The sequence below is a fragment of the Cricetulus griseus genome, chromosome 6 (genome assembly GCF_003668045.3).
Source record: "Cricetulus griseus strain 17A/GY chromosome 6, alternate assembly CriGri-PICRH-1.0, whole genome shotgun sequence".
Taxonomy (NCBI): domain Eukaryota; kingdom Metazoa; phylum Chordata; class Mammalia; order Rodentia; family Cricetidae; genus Cricetulus; species Cricetulus griseus.
Window position 1 is genome coordinate 148291444 of NC_048599.1, and position 20023 is coordinate 148311466.

General features: G+C 39.5%; 2 protein-coding genes across 2 annotated transcripts in view; both read right to left on the reverse strand.

Moving 5' to 3' along the window:
* The window catches only part of Dennd1a (DENN domain containing 1A), a 1920886-nt gene that overhangs the window by 662822 nt on the left and 1238041 nt on the right, over window positions 1–20023 (reverse strand).
* Window positions 8039–8974, reverse strand: LOC100767473 (olfactory receptor 1N1). The gene has a single exon (XM_027423603.2). It carries the CDS (start codon window positions 8972–8974, stop codon window positions 8039–8041), a length of 936 nt encoding a protein of 311 aa, XP_027279404.1.

Here is a 20023-nt window from a genome sequence, read left to right on the forward strand (position 1 = left end):
AAAAAATGATAACCAGCCTGTAGTCTATGACCCTAGAGAAGCTAGGTAACAAGAAGAACCCTAAGAGAGGCATACATAGATCCCCATGGGAAGGTAAAATAGACAAAATCTCCTGAGAAAATTAGGAATGCAGGAGTGGAGAAGGAAAGGTGGAAGGAGAGGGGAGGGCAGAAGGGAGAGTGGGAGGAGAACCTGAGTGAAGTGGATGGTAGAAGGACAGAGAGCAGAGCAAGGAAAGAGATATCTTGATTGAGGGAGTCATGGGGCTATCAAGAAACCTGGCACTAGGGAAATTCCCAGGAATCCACAAGGATGACCCCAGCTAAGACCCTAAGCATTAGTGGAGAGGGTGTCTGAATTGACCTTCCCCATAATCAGATTGATGAATACCTATATTATCATCATAGAACTTTCATCTGGCAACTGATGGAAGCAGATGCAGAGATCCACAGTTAAGCACTAGGTCAAGCTCCCTGAGTTCAGTTGAAGAGAGGGAGGAGCAATAACATGAGGTAAGGTGTCAAGACCAGTTTGGGGATATCCACAGAAACAGCTGACTTGAGCTACCGGGAGCTCTGGACTGACAGCTGGGGGACCTGCGTGGGACAGAACTGGGCCCCCCGAATGGGGGTGACAGTTGTGTGGCTTGGGCAGTCTGTGGAGCCACTGTCAGTAGGCCCAGAATTTATTCCTAGTGCTTTAACTGGCTTTTTGGAGCCCATTCTCTTTGGAGGTTACCTTGCTCAGCCTAGATATAAAGAGAGGGCCTTGGTCCTGCCTCAGAGTAAGATGTCAGAGTTCATTAACTCCCCATGAGAAGCCTTACCCTTCTCGTGCGTGTAGTGGTGTGAGGGAAGGAGGTTGTAACAGGAGGAGGGAAGGGAGTGGGAACTGGGATTGGTATGTAAAATGAGAAAAGTTTGTTTTTAAAGTAAAAATGATTTTAAAAGAAAAATAAAAGACAAAAATTGTCAGGGTTATGCTGTTTAACCCTGAAAAACCTGCTTCTTACTATGTAGCCAAGGCTAGCCTTGAACTTGGGACAATCCTCCTGCCTGAGCCTCCTAAGTGTTGGGATCACAGAACTGTGCAACCCATGGATGGTTGTTATCAGAACTTCAAGGAAACACTGATATCTTCTATGGATAGGACCAAGTTATATTCTTCTCTGGAGAAAATCATGCCAGACTCCTGAATTATCATGTAAATAAAGCCATGGAGAGACCATAATGTGGCCCGAGTGTCCCAATATAGCCCTTCTTGCTAGAGAATGTATTTTTATGACAAACATGGTCATGACCTTTTATAATACTTGTGTCCTTTTTCTCACTTCTTTCATAATACACAATTATTCTCTGCAGTTAAAATGAAAACTTGACTAAAATATCAGACTAGACAGTAAAAAGTGAGTTATATTCTTTGTCGGGTTGGTTGATTTAGGGAAAAGGTGTTACCTTGTAGCCATGATGGGCTAGGAACTCACAGAGACCCACCCATCTCTGCCTCCACCACATCCTGCTCAGCAGTGCACAATGTAGAGAATTTACTGTGGATGCTTCATTACTAAATATGCCCCTCTGTACTCTGTCTTGAAAGTGAGAGGTGCTGTTTAAAAAGTAATCTACAACAGACCAGTGTGACAATATAATGTAATTGTCAGAGTAAATCTATTTCAATCCAGAGATGATAAGATTAATTTAATACATACATACTCACTTTATGACTAACAGCTTATGTGTACAAAATATTATTATGATTTATTAAATCTTGCCTGAACATTCAGAAAGCAAAGCTATGTACAAGCAATAGAGGTCAGGCAGTAGTGATACACACCTTTAATCCCAGCAGCCATACTAGCTAGCCAGGCAGTGGTGGTACACACATTAATTCCAGGACTCAGGATTAAGAAGTAGACAGATCTCTGTTAGTTCAAAGCCACACTGACTATACAAAATACCTCAATATCTGTCTCTGGGTCTTTTAATTTTCATGTTACAGTTTATTTTTTCCATTTTTAAATATAACATTTATTGCTTAGATGGTTTGATACAGAACAGCTTTTATTTTCATTCTGAATTTGGAAGTTCTATACAACTGAGTACAAAGAGAAACAAAAAGTACCAAACCCAAACTTGTGATTCTGTTCATGTGGCATAAACCAGTTTTGTACATACATGTAGCAGCAGTTTTTAAGTTCCCTTTAGAAAAATATGAATTCTACAGTTATTATTGTTTCCTGTTTAATGCATGGGCTGAAATCATCAGGATCAACTTCTTGAGGAAAGAGAGGAAAGAGACGAATGTAGGATGATGATGTATCTGAAATCAGCATCCGTCTCACGGGCCTTTCCCAGAGCTGCTTGGAAAACAGCCCCACGGGGTCTTTTTGTTTGTTTTCACAGCCAGGTATTTTATGTAGTGATTGGATCTCAGCATTGTGTCCATGAAAGAGAAAAACAAAAACAAAACAACAACAAAAAAAGCAAGAAAAAATTTGCACCTCAAAAATTTTTCAGACGATCCATATATATATATATATATATATATATATATATATATATATATATATAAACAAATTAGCTGGACATGCAAATTAAACTATGATTTACCCAGCATTTAAACAAATCACAAATTTCAGAGTTTAATGTGAGAAGGAAGGCAGGCAGGACAACAAACAAATAGTACATTTCTCAATCTCACTAATAAAATGTGGCAAGACCTTATTGACTATGAAGGAATAGATCAGACTAAATAAAGCTTTAAATCAATAGTGATTATTGTGAGCTACAGCCCCGGCTATGGCTGCTGCTGGGAGCCAATCCCTGCTACGTCTTACCGCAGTCTAGAGTTCAGTCATGTCTTCTCCCTACAAGATCATGAATTTAGTGTGGAGAGTTGCAAAGAAAAACAAAACACATGAAACCCCAATCATAACAATGAAAATAACAGTTGTAATAATAATAAAAAAACATCTAAGGGATGCAGGAGCTGGCTTTAACTTAGAAGAACAGGGGGTCACTGGTTCTGATTTCTCTCTCTACAGTAAATAAAATCTCAATTTTAAACTGGTTCATACATCCCTAGTATAGTTTAAAAAATATAACTCAACATTTTTCTTTTATATGCAAATAAGTCACTTTTCATTATCTCCAGAATAACTGTCTTCCATTGAAGTCAGGGTTGTTGGATTTTAGCCACTAGAAACTGGTGGACAAAGGGGTATGCATGTCTTGGGGCAGAGGAGCATATGAAGTCACAGGCATGTTACAGTTTATAATGAGATAAAAGCTGTTTCTTTGAAAAATAAAAGTCAGTTGAATCCCTAAAGTGAAATCAATGTCCCTTTACCCAGTTAATACCATAAGATACAAAACTATGCCAAATGTTATCAGGCATTAGAATAATAGACTATTTGCAGGTGCTTTGGACCAGTTTTATAGTGCTTAGAGATTTATCTTTCTTGAGAGAATACTGTGCGAGTGTTGGTTGTGAAAGCCCCTGTCTTACAGTATGATTTCAAGGACAGCTTCTGTAATTGTGGGAGGCCACACAACTGATGGTGAGGGTGTTGAAAAGTTGGGTGACAGTTAAAGGACCCTGAATGTGCAATAACTAAAAATTAATTCAAAACCAAATGACAATGAATCTGCGGAGTTTGTGGCAGTGCTTAACTCACATTGCACTGCTACACTGTCGTCTCAGCGCTGAACACACCATATGTGCATTGTTGCTGGAGTGTATCATATCATGCCACACAAAGCCAACAGACATGGCCCAAAACACTTTAGCTCATATTCAAGATTACTATATGCTATAAATGGCAGTTTTCAATTCTTATAGAAATGCAATGGCCTCAAAGTTTGTCATATCATTCTGGGCAGGGCCTAGGCCCTCCGCCATGTGTCCATGAGAGATTCTCCCTCCACGTGGAATGGGCTCCCAAAGTCCTTTCTTAGGCCAGGAATAAATACTGATCTGCTACCAGAGGCCCCATAGAGTACCTAGGCCTTCTCACTGGCATCCACATTCAGGGCTCTGGATCAGTCCCGTTCTGGCCTCTGGGGTCCATGTGCTCCCCCTTTTTCAGGTCAGCTGATTCTGTGGGTATCACCAGCCCGGTCTTGACCTCTTTGCTCATCACTCCTCCCACTCTGCAACTGGATTCCAGAGTTCAGTTCAATGTTTAGCTGTGGGTGTCTGCCTCTGTTTCCATCAGCCACTGGATGAAGGCTCTAGGATGGCATATAAGGTAGTCATTAGTCTTATTATAGGGGAAGGGCATTTAGGGTAGCCTCTCCACTATTGCTTAGATTGCCAGTTGGTGTCATCCTGGGGTGGGGGATTGGTGAGGAATAATGGAGGAGGGGAGGGAGAGGCAGGCTTGTTTCTAATTTGAACTAATAAAAATAATTTATTGGAAAAAAGAAATTGTAGAAATTAATATTTAATTTCTAAATTGTAGACTTAATATTTAACTACCATAATATTTCAACATGTAAGTATCAAATTGGTGTGTTTCTATATTGTACTAAGAAGCATATCTATCTCATTAGCATGAAAATTTCATTTTGTCTTTAACAAATGATAAATATTGTATGTATAGCAAAGAATTTATTTTAAAATAAATTTTTGAGTCTTATAAAACCAAATAGAATTTTTATATTGCTTGAGTATTTTGTACATATGTAATGGATTTTGATCAAATCTACTGCACATCCAAACATTCCATCCCCTCTGATGTCTTACCTATCTTCCCACCATGTTTCCCTCCTAACTCTATGCATTTTCCCCTCTAAACATACTGAATCCATTTTCTGCTGCCTATATATGCATGGATATGAGACTATCTACTGGAGCATGAGTAGCCTTTCATGGCCCATCTCCTAGAAGAAAGCTCACTCTCAGTAGCAGTTATGAATTGCCAATAGCTCCTTAGCAATGGGTGGAATGCCATGATCACGTCCCTCCTCTATGGAGTAATGGTAAGTAGGTTTTCCCCTAGGTCCTTGCCCCGATAATAGTGTTGGGAGTGGACCTTAAATCTAATCAGAAAGTTATTGGCTACTCCCATGACATTCTTGCCACTATTGTACCAATGGACATGTCTTGCCAGATCACTCATTGCTGTATCTCACAGGGTTCACAGCTATGTAAGAGCAATGATGACCTTTTTCCTCTTGTGGTATGTATAGAACCTTCCAGCACCATGAAAGCTAGCCAGCAGGGATGAAGCTTACAAGAAAATACCAGCTTTGTGCTTTTCATGACTTCAAGTATGTGGTGTCTTTAGCAATAAGATCGTATTGTCAAGTTCTGGAGAGTAGACAAGAACATTGATAATAGCTTGTAATGATTGGGGAGTCCTGGAACCTCAATGAAAACTCCCAAAGAGGTAACCCATTTCTGACACTGGGATTTTAATCTGTAACCCTATGGTGTCTAGGAGGGCATCATTGCCTGGTTATAGAATAACTCCATTTATATTATTTTATATGTGTATATGTATGTATTTTCAGCAGCTTCCACAATAGTAATTTTCCTTATGACTTTTTGAAAGATTTTAATGTTAGTTATCACTCACTCTATCCCCTTCTTACCCTGCCATCCTATTCCAGACCCATTTAAGCTTTTCTCTTCCATTATTCCCCCTTAACCTTTATAACACTGAATTGAATCTGTACATTGCTCTAGGTGGGATGGCTATTTCTGCAATATCAAGGGAGAAATTTAGAACTTCAAACAAACTGGTAGGATTTTAGACTGAGCAGAATGTAAAGTGTTAGAACAATGAAAAGTGATGGTCATCAGTGTCCCTTTGTGGTCCTCCTTATGCTCTGAACTGACAGAACTCCTTGCTGCCACAACAACACTAGGAAAAATGAAGTCAATGCACTCTTATCTCTCATATTTGGTTTTGTGTTTGTTTGAAATAAGTTAGATTCCAATTGTCTTAAGACATATACTACAGTATGGGTGAGTTAGGAATCAGCCTGGAGAAAGAGAACACTGTTCTACAGTGTCAACAATCTGCAGGGCCCTGAGGAACTTAGGGAAACACAAAGTCTTAGACTCCATTCCAGAAACACTGATTCAGAATTTATGCCTGTAAATATCAGGACTGGACTCAGTGTAAAACAAGATCTCTAAGAATGGTTATGGGTGCTAAGGTTTGAGTTTGGTTTCATTTATCATTTAGGCAGCTAGTATGTAAATGCAGGTTAGTCAGTGTTGAGCAAACTAATGATACTTTTAGAGAATTTTCATCATTATTTGTTAATATTTTTAAAAAGGCCATCTTAAAATCTTTTCTAAAGATATGAATAGGAAATTAAGGCAAAATCAATTGCACATGCTGGCAAATCCCTGGAGATACCTTGATCTCCCACAGGACTCCTAAATCTTCAAAGTTGCTGTAACATTTTAAACCCTGGCCAGAGAGTAAAACCCTTAAGTAAATACCCTTATTGAATAATCAAGTGCTTTGCATTCCTTGATGGCAATTGATTCTTAGAAATTAAAGAAAACTTGCCTAAGTCTTCATAGAGAGAAGACTGCAAAATAACATAGCTATATTTTAATATTCTGGGGTACATTGAAACCCAGGAGGAGGGTGATTCTTCAAATGTGCCTTAAATATGGGAAACCAAGCTGTGTATAACTACTATTTTTGGACTTCCCATGTAGAAGAAACAAGAAGCTAAATCAATTTAACATTTGCTGATTCAAAGCTCTTTATTTAGAAAGACCAGTTTTCAAGTAGAGACAGAAATAAGGAGGGATGTATAGGTAAACAGTGGACCGCAGCCACACCAAATGTAATAGTCAAAATTATATGATCCATATTTTTAAAATTACTATTTCTAAGCTCCCTAAAGACAGAAATACCAGGTTCATATGTCTTCAAATGTTTTTTTCTATTTACCAGATAACTTTAAACTGTTGGAATACATTTTATAAACAAATATAGAAAGAGCCTTTCATGATTCTCACCCGGTGGTCCCAGGAAGATGTAGTTTTGACCAGTACCAATGATATCCCCCATGAGCCCTTGGCAGATTATGGGAAACTGGGCAACCATAATAGAAACCTAAACATTGAATTTCTTTTGTTGTGCAAACCTTCATCTATTTTGTCTCTCCTAGAATGTAACTGACATTCTTTACTTCCACACTCCTAACCTTCACTTACTCCTATCAACAAGACAGATATCTTATCTGTCATGATTTTGATTCATCTATGAACAGATAGCCTAGAACAGTGGTTCTCAATCTGTGAGTTCTGACCCCTTTGGGGGATCACATATCAGATCTTTACATTATGATTCATAACAGTAGCAAAATTACAGTTATGAAGTGGCAAAGAAATAATTTTCTGGTTGGAGATCACCACACATGAGGAACTGTATTAAAGGGAACAGCATTAGGAAGGTTGAGAACCACTGCTCTAGAGTAAACTGACAGGAAAGCAGAGACTTTACCTATTGGGTGCTATGTGAGAACTAGAGCTTATGAACATAGTGAGTATTCAGTGAATATCCACTGAATACACGAAATTTAGGGCAAAGCTGTTTCTTATGAGCTGAGGGATCATGAGAAGGGACAATGGGAGCAGCCATCATTTTCAGCACCTATTTACTATTTGTGACTGTATTGCTAATAAATACATTTTATGGCATGTTTTACTTAATACTATGACTCTTTAAATAGAAAATCTTGAGTTAGTTGGAGTGGTACATGCTTGTAATCTCAAAACTCAGAAGACTGTGGCAGGAGGGTTATGAGTTTCAGGCTACTGTGAGCTATCTAGTGTACAGAGCCTACCTGGGTTGATAGAAAAGTAAATAAAACAAGAAAACAAAAAAAGAGAAAGAATCTCTACATTATCCATAGCCTTAACTTTATTTATGAGTATATCAAAGTTCAGTGAAGTTGAATAAATTAAACAATAACCTCTTGGTTAGCAGGTGACTGTTCCCAAACTGAAAGCCATTAATGTGATTCTAGCCCTGTCTTTTCATTAAACATTACTCTTGCCATATCTAAGAAGAGAAATTTCTCCTGTGGCAGAGGAGCCTCTTAAGGGCCCCCTTCATGTCCTTGTTCCTTAAGCTATAGATAAAGGGGTTCAACATAGGAGTTACCACTGTATACATTGCAGCAGCAGCAACATCCTTCTCTGTGGACTCTACAGAGGGAGGGAACAGATATACACTGAAGAGCGTCCCATAGAAAACACAGACCACACAGAGGTGAGAACTACAGGTAGAAAAGGCCTTTGAACTCCCACCAGAAGTCTTAACCCTAAGGACAGCAAATAGAATGTGGACATAGGAGATGACAATACTTACAAAGGGGATCATAAGTACTGTGCCTCCGAAGCCAGAAAGCACTAACTCATTGACATGAGTGTCAGAGCATGATAGCTTCAGGACAGAAGTAATGTCACAGAAAAAGTGAGCTATTTCCCCAACAACACAGAAGGACAGTCGAGCCATTAGGAGAGTGTGAGTCAGGGCAACTATGTTGGTGAAGACCCAGCACAGGGCAAGCATCAGGGCACAGAATCGGGTACTCATGATAGTGGAATAATGGAGAGGACGGCAGATGGCTGCATAGCGGTCGTAGGCCATCACAGCCAGGAAGAAGCTGTCCAGATCACCAAACATCATGAAGAAGTACATCTGGGTGAGGCAACCAATGTAGGAGATGGTATGGCACCGAGTCTGAACATTAAACAGCATCTTGGTCACTGTAGAGGATATTAAACCCATGTCAGCAAAGGACAGGTTGGCCAAAAAGAAGTACATAGGAGTGTGCAGGTGTGGGTCAGAGCCAATGGCCAGGATGATGAGCACATTTCCAGTCAAGGTGACAAGATACATACACAGGAAAAGCCCATAGAGCAGCTGCTGTTGCTCTGGAAATCCTGATATTCCTCTCAGGAAAAATTCTGAGACGCTGGATTGGTTTTCCATGAGCCTACAGCATCTGGAGGTAAGAAAAGATAGTGAGACTGTAGGACTGATTCTCAAGCTGTAGGCACTGGCTTCTGAGCCTTCCAATGCCCACATCTGTATTTAAGTTCACTCTCACTACTTGAAGTATGACCCCACTTCTTTCATGTTCATGTCCTTTGGATGACTCTCATATTTCCTCTTCTCTGTATTAAATGTTGTATACTCAGCCTGATCTTCAAGGCATGCTCTTTCTAGCATTATCAAGCCTTAGCCTATGTTTATAGATCCTATCATATCCATTAGTGCAATATGGTGTATTCATGAATATGCTGAGGTGGGATAATTTTATGTTCTTTAGCGAAATCACACACACACACACACACACACACACCCTTACCACACAATACACAGAGAAAGGGATAGCGAGCACTTCTTTTTATCCTGAAGGTTATGTATCTGAATAACTCCTGTCTCCTTATTTTCATCACTTGTGTCAATTTACAATATCAAATCCTGCATATAAGCTTTCCCATTGGTCTTACCTTCTTCACTGGGGTAACACTAGCCACTTGTTAAGTGTCAGGCACTTTTAAGAACTTACACAGACTCTCTTTATCCTTAAGTGAACTAAGACACAGAGGCTGGCACTATTTTCTACAGAGGGTAGGGGCATAAGTGTTTACATGGTTCCACAGGCACCCACCACCCATAAATTCAGATATCACTTTCATTTATATTTAACCTCCCAGGATTCCTGGTTTAATAACTTTTGTTTCACTTATCCTCACTGTTTTGTCTCCTTGACTTTATGAGAGCAAATGTGGTGTTCAAGAATTGAGTAGAACCTAAGAGATCTCTGGATTTACCTTTGAAAGTAGACCAGTTAATGGAAACCACATCAAAAGCTTGTTAAAAATATAAAATTGTATTCTCCATTGAGAACTATTGAACTAATATTTTCTATGATACAGGCTGCAAAACTGGTCTTGAAAACTAAACCATACTAATGTGTTCTGATGCTCAAGCACATTAAGATATGTTAATTTAGTTCCACACATGTGTTTGAGTCATGTATAAGTAAGTTTGGGTTAAAATGTAAAGGGATTGAAAAGTTTTCAACATGCATTAGAATGCATGGAGTTGTGAACTACATAGTGCACTCTATTAGACTATCAATTAGTGCTCTGCTGAGTCAGAGTTGGACCCGCTGTTTGTAGGAATCCACACCTAAAAATGACTTACCTGAAAATCAAAGAGGTATTTAAATATTACTCATTTTGCAAGTCAATATTTCCTGTGTTAACAAGAGAGATAGCTGAGAATGCTTACATATTTATCTCCTCCAATATTTTATACTAACGAAATTGGATTACATTTCAGAATTCTACACCTTCTAGAGAGATCTCAGAGCTGAAAGCTGTTTCTTTTCCTCAGTCTCATGATGAGGAACACCATGCCACCTAAAGGTTAGAATCTGGTATTTAACACATAATCAAGTACTAAAATTAAAAAGTCTCTTAAGACCCAGTGGATTTAAACCCAGTCAAGATGATGGGTATATAATGTAGCAAATACCTTTCTTCAATAGGAAAGTCTATTCATTTCCACTGAGTCTTTTAAAATCAGATGTAAGTCATTTTGGGAATGAACAATGAGTCTTGTATTACCTGTGCCAGCATGCAATAATTGGTCAGTCCACTGCTACATGAAGGTGCTTCAGTCTATAGCATGAAATGTCAGTGTAGGAACCACTTCCCACATTCTTTAAATGTGCTTAAAGCCCAGCATTTGCCTTCTCTTTTGCTACTCTGTTCAAACACTTGGTACTGGTACACTTTGCTTCACCCTTTCTCTGAAAAAATTTGCCCTTATTTTGCTATTTGTGGCCTCAGTAAACTATATAAATTTTTAAATACCAATGATTTGTTTCCAGAGACTTGGGGAAGCCTCTCACCCTCCCTCCCCCACTCTCTCTCTCTCTCTCTCTCTCTCTCTCTCTCTCTCTCTCTCTCTCACACACACACACACACATCCAAGGTTAAGAAATTTTACTTACCTCACAGTGTCTTCTGTTACTATGTCAATCAAAAAAGTTAAGGGTTGGCTCAAGGATGATAAAGAGAGTAGTGCTGATCTGAGCTATATGACTCAGGTTCCACTGCTCATTTCTACCCTGGCCAATAAGCAGAAAGCACTGAAAATTCTCCCTTAACCTATAGGAGAATGCTTAGTCTTTCTGAAAGACTTTGTGAGAGACTAATAAGAATTAGGGGTCATAATCATAATTAATAAAAAACAAAGAGAAAATGACCTGAAATCACATATCTAGACTTAGATTAAAATATAATTTAAAAGGGATAATGCCAGGGGAAAAAGGAGATGAAGGTTTTAGGTAAGGAGGCAAGAGGTTAGCAAATGATTGCAAAGTCAAGCTAAGGTAGTGTCTGAGTGGGAGACTGCTGCAGTCCCAGCTGTGTTCACTGGCTGGAAGAAAAAGATCACAAGAGGAGAGGCTCTGAGCTGATCCCTGGAGATGAACTTGGACACATGGTGCTCAGATCCCACCTGAACTGGGTCTTCAGGAATGTTAAAGCATGGTATATTTTTAGTTTGAAACCTGAACTTAAAGAGAAACAGAGAAGATATTTCATCAGTCTAAGCAGTGGAAGAGACTTAGCAGCCTTCACATTGGACATCTACATATACAAGGACTCAGGGGATAGAGTTCCCTTGAGCCTTGTTTGTGCAAACATTTATAATTATTTCAGGTCTCTTCTCTGTACTGTAGCTGACCAAGTTAGTATAGCACTGGTGTCCCTTAAAAGTGATGGTTTATTTTTCCTATGTAGTGACATTAAAAATTGATTTGATTTGCATTGGTTTATAATGGCAGTTATAGTAAAAATGTGCTTTGTAAGAAAATAAACATATTTCCATGGAACAAGGTCCCTGCTCATAAACTCTTATCAAAGCAATTCCAAGTCTGCCAGTGTCCACCATGCACACAGTTCAACATCACAGGGCATGCATTTTTTAAAACGAATTTTCATGTTGACGGTTAAAAATGTCATACTAGACTCAAGCATCTGATTCCAATCATAATTAATATAGGTGATGCTTTTTTTATTAGTTCAAGTTAGGGAACAAGCTTGTTTCACAAGTAAGTCCCTTCTCCCTCTCATTCCCTTCACCCCCATCCCCCCTCCTCCACCCCCAATCTATCCCCTACCCCATCCACCCACCATTCCCCAGGCAGGGTAGGGCCCTCAACAGGGGCTCTGCAGTGTCCACCAAATCTTCCTGTGCTGGGCCTGGGCCCTTCCCCATGTGTCGAGGGTCAGAGTGTGTCCCTTCATGTGGGATGGGCTCTCAAAGTCCCTTCTTGCACCAGGGAAAAATACTAATCCACTACCAGAGGCTCCCTGGAGTGCAGAGGCCTCCTTATTGACATCCATGTTCAGGGGTCTGGATCACTCTTGTACTGGCCTCCCAGACAGCATCTGGGTCGATGTGCTCTCCCTTGTTCAGGCCAACTGTTCCTGTGGGTTTCTCCAACCTGGTACAGACCCCTTCCCTCTTCATTCTTCCCTCTCTTCAACTAAGTTCCAGAGTTCAGTTCAGAGTATATCTGTGGATGTCTGTCTCTGCTTCCATCAGCCACTGGATGAGGGCTCTAGGATGGCATAAAGAGTAGTCATCAATCTCATTTTAGGGGAAGGGCGTTTAGGTTATCTCTCCACCACTGCCTGGATTGTCAGTTTGTGTCATCCTTGTAGGTCTCTGGAGATCTCTCTAGTTCCAGATCTCTTCTCAGAACTATAGTGGCTCCCTCTGATACCGTTTCTCTCATCCTGCTCTCGCTCCTCTATTCTTCTCCCGAATCAATATTTCTGCTCCACCATTTCCTCTCCTCTACTCCTCTTCTCTTGCTCTTATTGTGGCAGCTCCCTCTCCCCTACCCTCATGCTCCCATTTAGCTCAGGAGTTCATGCCACTTCCCATTCCTGGGGTCCATTTATCCCTTAGAATCCTTCATGTTTCCTAGTTTCTTTGGTGAAAAGGATTATAGGCTGGCAATCCTGTGTTCTATGTCTAAAATTCATATATGAGTACATGCCATGTTTGTCTTTCTGTGACTGGGTAACCTCACTCAGGATGGTTTCTTCTAGTTCCATCCATTTGCCTGCGAATTTCAAGATTCCATTGCTTTTTTCTGCGGAATAGTACTCCATTGTATAAATGTACCACATTTTCTTTATCCATTCTTCAGTTGAGGGGCATCTAGGTTGCTTTCAGGTTCTGGCTATTACAAACAATGCTGCTATGAACATGGTTGAACATATGTCCTTGTTGTATGAACATGCACTATTTGGGTATATACCCAAGAGAGGAATGGCTGGATCTTGAGGTAGACTGATTCCCATTTTTCTGAGCAACCGCCACACTGATTTCCAGAGTGGTCTTACAAGTTCGCACTCCCACCAGCAATGGAGGAGTGTTCCTTTTTCTCCACATCCTCTCCAGCATAGATTGTCATTGGTATTTTTGATTTTAGCCATTCTGACAGGTGTGAGGTGGTATCTCAGAGTTGTTTTGAGTTGCATTTCTCTGATGGCCAAGGATTTTGAGCACTTTCTTAAGTGTCTTTCAGCCATTTCAGATTCCTCTGTTGAGAATTCTCTATTTAGTTCTACACCCCACTTTTTAATTTCATTGTTTGTTGTTTTGGTGGCTAGCTTCTTGAGTTCCTTATATATTTTGGAAATTAGTCCTCTGTCAGATGTGGGATTGGTGAAGATCTTTTCCCATTCTGTGGGTGGTCGTTTTATCCTACTGACTGTTTCCTTTGCCTTACAGAAGCTTCTCAGTTTCAGGAGGTCCCATTTATTAATTGCAGACCTCAATGTCTGTGCTACTGGCATAATGTTCAGGAAGCAGTCTACTGTGCCAATTTGTTCAAGGGTAATTCCCACTTTCTCTTCTAGAAGATTCAGTGTGGCTGGATTTATGCTGAGAACTTTGATCCATTTGCACTTAAGTTTTGTGCATGGTGACAGGTATGGATCTATCTGCAATTTTCTGCATGTCCGAATCCAATTGTGCCAGCACCATTTATTGAAGATGCTATCTTTTTTTCATTGTATAGATTTAGCACCTTTGTCAAAAATAAGGTGTTCGTAGGTGCGTGGGTTAGTATCAGGATTTTCAGTTTGATTCCATTGGTCTATCTATTTTTGTGTCAATGCCAAGCTTTTTTCAGAACTATGGCTCTATATTAGAGCTTGAAGTCAGGGATGGTGATGTCTCCAGAATATCCTTTATTGTAAAGAGTTGTTTTGGCTATCCTGGGATTTTTTATTTTTCCATATAAAGTTGAGTATTGTTCTTTCAATGCCTGTGAAAAACTGTGTTGGGATTTTGATGGGGATTGCATTGAATCTGTAGATTGCTTTTGGCAGGGTTGCCATTTTTACTATGTTAATTCTACCTATCCAAGAGCATGGGAGATCTTTCCATTTTCTGGTATCTTCTTTAATTTCTTTCTTTAAAGTCTCAAAGTTCTTATTGTACAGGTCTTTCACTTTTTTGGTTAGTGTTACCCCAAGATATTTTATGTTGTTTGTGGATATTGTGAAAGGTGATGTTTCCCTGATTTCTTTCTTATTGGATTTATCATCTGTATATAGTATGGCTACAGATTTTTTTTGAGTTAATTTTGTATCCTGCTACCTTGCTGAAGGTGTTTATCAGCTGTAGGAGTTCCCTGGTTGAGTTTTTCAGGTCACTTATGTAGACTATCATGTCCTCTGCAAATAGTGAAAGTTTGACTTCTTCCTTTCCAATTTGTATCCCTTTGATCCCCTTTTCTTGTCTTTTTGTTCTAGCTAGAACTTCAAGTATAATATTGAAGAGATATGGAGAGAGTGGACAGCCTTGTCTTGTTCCTGATTTTAGAGGAAAAGCTTTGAGTTTCTCTCCATTTAGTTTGATGTTGGCTATTGGTTTGGTGTATATCGCGTTTATCATGTTTAGATATGTTCCTGTTATTCCTGTTCTCTCCAAGATCTTTATCATGAAGGGATGTTGGATTTTGTCAAAGGCTTTTTCAGCATCTAGTGAGATGATCATGTGGTTTTTCTTTTTCAGTTTGTTTATATAGTGGATTACATTGATGGATTTTCGTATGTTGAATCATCCTTGCATCCCTGGGATGAAGCCTACTTGATCATGGTGGATGATTTTTCTGATATGTGCTTGGATTTGGTTTGCCAATATTTTATTAAGTATTTGAGCATCGATATTCATCAGGGATATCAGTGTAGTTCTCTTTCTTAGTCATATCTTTGTGTGGCTTGGGTATCAAAGTGATTGTAGCCTCATAGAATGAGTTTGGCAATATCCCATCTGCTTCTATTTTGCAGAACAGTTTGAGTACCACTGGAATTAGCTCTTGTTTGAATTTCTGGTAGAATTCTGCAGTGAAGCCATCAGGCCCTGGGTTTTATTTATTTGCTTCTATTTCATTATGTGTTATAGGTGGATTTAAACTGTTTATCTGATCTTGATTTAATTTTGGTAAGTGATATTTATCCAGAAAACTGTCCATTTTCTTTAGATTTTCAAATTTTGTGGAATACAGGTTTTCAAAGTATGACCTGGAGATTGTATGGATTTCCTCAGTGTCCGTTGTTATATACCCCTTTTCGTTTCTCATTTTGTTAATTAGCATGCTCTCTCTCTCTGCCTTTTGGTTAGTTTGGCTAAAGGTTTGTCTATCTTGTTGATATTCTCAAAGAAGCAATTCCTTGATTCTTTGTACGGTTTTCCTAATTTCTACTTTGCTGATTTCGGTTGATTATTTCTTGGCGTCTACTCCTCTTTCATGAGATATAGTGGGAAATTACCAATATGCAGTCAGGTAGAAATACAAGGGTATTTAATAGGGAAAAGCCTTACTTACAAAGCAACCTAGCCAGCCGGTGTGGCAGCAGTCTGTCCAGCAAGTACCAAAGTGAAACTGAAAGAGCAAAGGCAGTCACACTACGGCACCCTGACCACACCCTGGCAAGCGTGGTCAGGCACAGTGAGTTCGCTTCTTTTTGCTCTAAAGCTTTCGGTTGTTCTGTCGATTCTCTAATGTGACTTTTCTCCAGTTTCTTTATGTGGGCACTTAGTGCTATGAACTTTCCTCTTAGCACTGCTTTCAGAGTGTCCCATAAGTTTGGGTATGTTGTGTCTGCATTCTCATTAAATTCTAGGAAGTCTTTAATTTCTTTTTTTTATTTCTTCCTCAACCCAGGAATGGTGCAATTGGGAGTTATTCATTTTCCACGAGTATGTAGGTTTTCTGCAATTTGTATTGCTGTTGAATTCTAGCTTTAATGTATGGTGATCTAATAAGATACAGGGGGTTATTTCAATTCTTTTGTAACTGTGGAGGTTTGCTTTACTGCCAACTATGTGGTCAATTTTAGAGAAGGTTCCATGTGGCACTGAGAAGAAAGTATATTCTTTTGTGTTTGGATGGAATGTTCTATAGATATCTGTTAAACCCAGTTGGGTCATAACTTCTGTCAGATCCTTTGTTTCTTTGTTAACTTTCTGTCTGGTGGTCCTGTCTAGATGTGAGAGCGTGGTGTTGAAGTCTCCTACTATAAGTATGTGTGGTTTTATGTGTGGTTTGAGCTTTAGTAATGTTTCTTTTACAAATGTGGCTGCCTTCGTATTTGGGCCATAAATGTTCGGGATTGAGACTTCATCTTGATGGACTTTTCCTGTGATGAATATGAAATGCCCTTCTTCATCTCTTTTGATTGATTTTATTTTAAAGTCTAATTTGTTAGATATTAGATTGCTACGCCAGCTTGTTTCTTGAGCCCATTTGATTGGAAAATCTATTCCCATCCTTTTACTCTGAGGTATCGCCTGTCTTTGAAGTTGAGGTGTGTTTCTTGTAAACAGCAGAAGGATAGATTCTGTCTTCGTATCCATTCTGATAGCCTATATCTTTTTATGGGTAAGTTAAGACCATTGACATTTAGGGAGATTAATGTCCATTGCTCGTTGGTTCTTGTCTGTTTTGGATTTATTGTTGGTGGTGTCATTGTGTGTGGATTTTGCCCTCCTGTTTCTTTTTGTGTTTGGTAAAATTAGATTATCTATTGCCAGTGTTTTTGTGAGTGTAGTTATGTTCATTGGGTTGGAGTTTTCCTTCCAGAACCTTCTGTAGTGCTGGATTTGTGGATATGTATTGTTTAAATCTGTTTTTGTCATGGAATATCTTGTTTTCTCCATCTATAGAGATTGAAAGTTTTCTGGGTACAGTAGTCTGGGTTGACATCCATGCTCCCTTAGTGCTTGTAGGGTATCTATCCAAGACCTTCTGGCTTTCAGAGTTTCCATTGAGAAGTCAGGTGTGATTTTGATTGGTTTGCCTTTATATGTTACTTGGCATTTTTCCTTTGCATCTCTTAATATTTTCTCTTTATTCTGTAGATTTGGAGTTTTGATTATTATGTGTCGGGGGGACTTCTTTTTGTGGTCCAGTCTGTTTGGTGTCCTATAAGCTTCTTGTACTTTCATAGGCATATCCTTCTGTAGGTTGGGGAAGTTTTCTTCGATGATTTTGTTGAATATGTTTTCTGTACCTTTGAACAGTGTTTCTTCACCTTCTTCTATACATATTATTCTTAGGTTTGGCCTTTTCACAGTGTCCCCTACTTCCTGGATATTTTGTGTTAGGGATTTGTTGGACTTGAGGTTTTCTTTGGTTGATGAATGTATAACCTCTAGTGAGTCTTCAGTAGCTGAGATTCTCTCTTCCATCTCTTGAATTCTATTAGTTATACTCTTATCTTTAGTTTCTGATCATTTATCCAGCCTTTCCATTTCCAGCATTGCTTCATTCTGTGTTTTCTTTATTGTGTCTATTTCAGCTTTCATGCTTTGAACTGTTTCAAGAACTTCCTTCACTTGTTTGGTTCTTTTTTCTTGGGTTTCTTTAGATTCTTTAAGATATTTGTTTATTTCTTGAATTTTTTTTGTTTGTCTTATCCTCCATTTCGTGTAATTTTTTGCTTGCTTTTTCTTCTATTTCTTTAAGGGATTTTCTTGTTTCCTCTTTAAAGGTTTCTATCATCTTGCCTAGATAATTTTTGAGGTCCATCTCTTCTTCATGCTCTGTGTTGGGCTTTTCAGATCTTGCTGGAGTAGAGTCCCTAGATTCTGGTGATGTCATATTGGGCTTTCTGTTGATGAGTGAGATCTTATTCTGTCTTCTTCCCATATCTTCTTCTAGTGGGTGCAGGTGGGGTCTCTCTATCTCCTCTTGTGACCCAGTGGTTTGTGGAGGCTAGGAATTCAATGTCCACAGCTCTGGATGGTCTTGCCTCTCCTGGTAGTCTCCTCACTCTCGTTGTAGATTGGTCAGCGGAAAGGGATGGAAGAGTGGGGTGTTACCAGATTCAGGGAGCTCTTCCCAGCCTGGGTGTGTCTACCCCTAGCAGGCCCAGGTCTGGGGAGGTCGGGGTGAATGATGGTTTGGATGGGGATTGGGCAAGAGTAGAAGCTCACTCACCTTGTTGTTGATCGGTCGGCGGTAAGGGAAGGAAGAGTCAGGTGATGCTTTTTTCAAAGGTACAAATGCCATAAAGACAAGAGCAACAAGGACATTAAATAATAGTAACAAAAATTGGGAAGTTGGAATATAGATAGATCAGTGAGCCTGAAGGTAGCCCCCAACTTGACTGAATTTTGGAGGTGTTTTCCTCCAGATGTAGGCTCCTGACCTCCTTTCTGTTTACATGTACTTTAGAAACCTTGTAACTATGAATTATGCCCCCCAAAGCAGCACATTGTGATTCTTAGATTTCCATAAGCTATGATCCAAAGTTTAGGAAATCATTGAGCTTCCATTGTTGCCGTCTAGAATACTTACTCACAATCTATTCCCTTTCAGAGCCCTGATGTCCAACTGTGAGTGGCTTCAGGGTTGTAGAAACACCAGCAACAGATACTCAAATCTAAGAAATGTAGAGTGCATGAAATAGTGAAAAAGCATTGATGCAATTAGATATTGGTACAGGCAGATTTTTCCCTCTCACTTTATCACAACCAACTTTCAATTTTAACTCCTTAATCTAAATATTTAAAATCAATGTTTAAAATTTAGAAGACAGCTGGAGAGACGGCTTAGTGGTAAAGAGCACTGGATCCTCTACCAGAGGACCAGGCTTCAGTTCCCAGCACCTGCATGGAAGCTTGCAACCTTCTGAAACTCCAGTTACAGGAGATCTAATGCCTTAATCTGGCTTCTGTGGCACTAGGCATGCCTGTGATGCACAGACATACATGAAAGCAAAACATCTATACAACAAAATAATGATTTAAAAATAAAATAATAAAATTTATAAGACACAATTAAGTAAACTTACCCCATTCAATGGTTGGAACAGGATATTTTAGTATAAAGATACTTGGGGAGAAATTACAAAGAAAATTAACTCCAATTAGAGTACAAAATACTTTTTGAGTAAGATAAGGATTAGGAGACAAAACACCTTTTTCATTTTCTAATAAGACTAAATTTATGGTCCTCCGGCTGGTGCCTGAGCCTCAGGTGAGTCTGGGCACTGCTCTGCCCCCCAACCTCCCCCATTAAGCCCTGCTAGCTTCTGCCTGAATACTCGCCCCCCTGCCCCCAACAAGAGTGGACCTGCCCAGACCAGAAGGCCTACACTGAGTCTAGACACACCTCACACTTGCCCACCCACTGCCCTCTGCCCTTCCCCTGCCACCTTAGAGAGGGAGAGACCCCACCTGCACCCACTGGAAGAAGGGATGGGAAGACGACAGAGTAAGAACACATTCAACAACAGAAAGACCAATATGATGCCACCAGAATCTAGGGACTCCACACCAACAAGAACTAAAAGCCAAACGTAGAGGATGAAGAAGAGATGGACCTTAGAAATTATCTTATGAAGATGATAGAGACCATTAAAGAGGAAAGAAGAAAATCCCTTAAAGAAACAGAAGAAAAAACAAGCAAAAAATTACATGAAATGG

Bases quoted from the DNA above. Each gene is read 5' to 3' on its own strand.
- LOC100767473 (XM_027423603.2), bottom strand. From the start codon at position 8,974: ATGGAAAACCAATCCAGCGTCTCAGAATTTTTCCTGAGAGGAATATCA.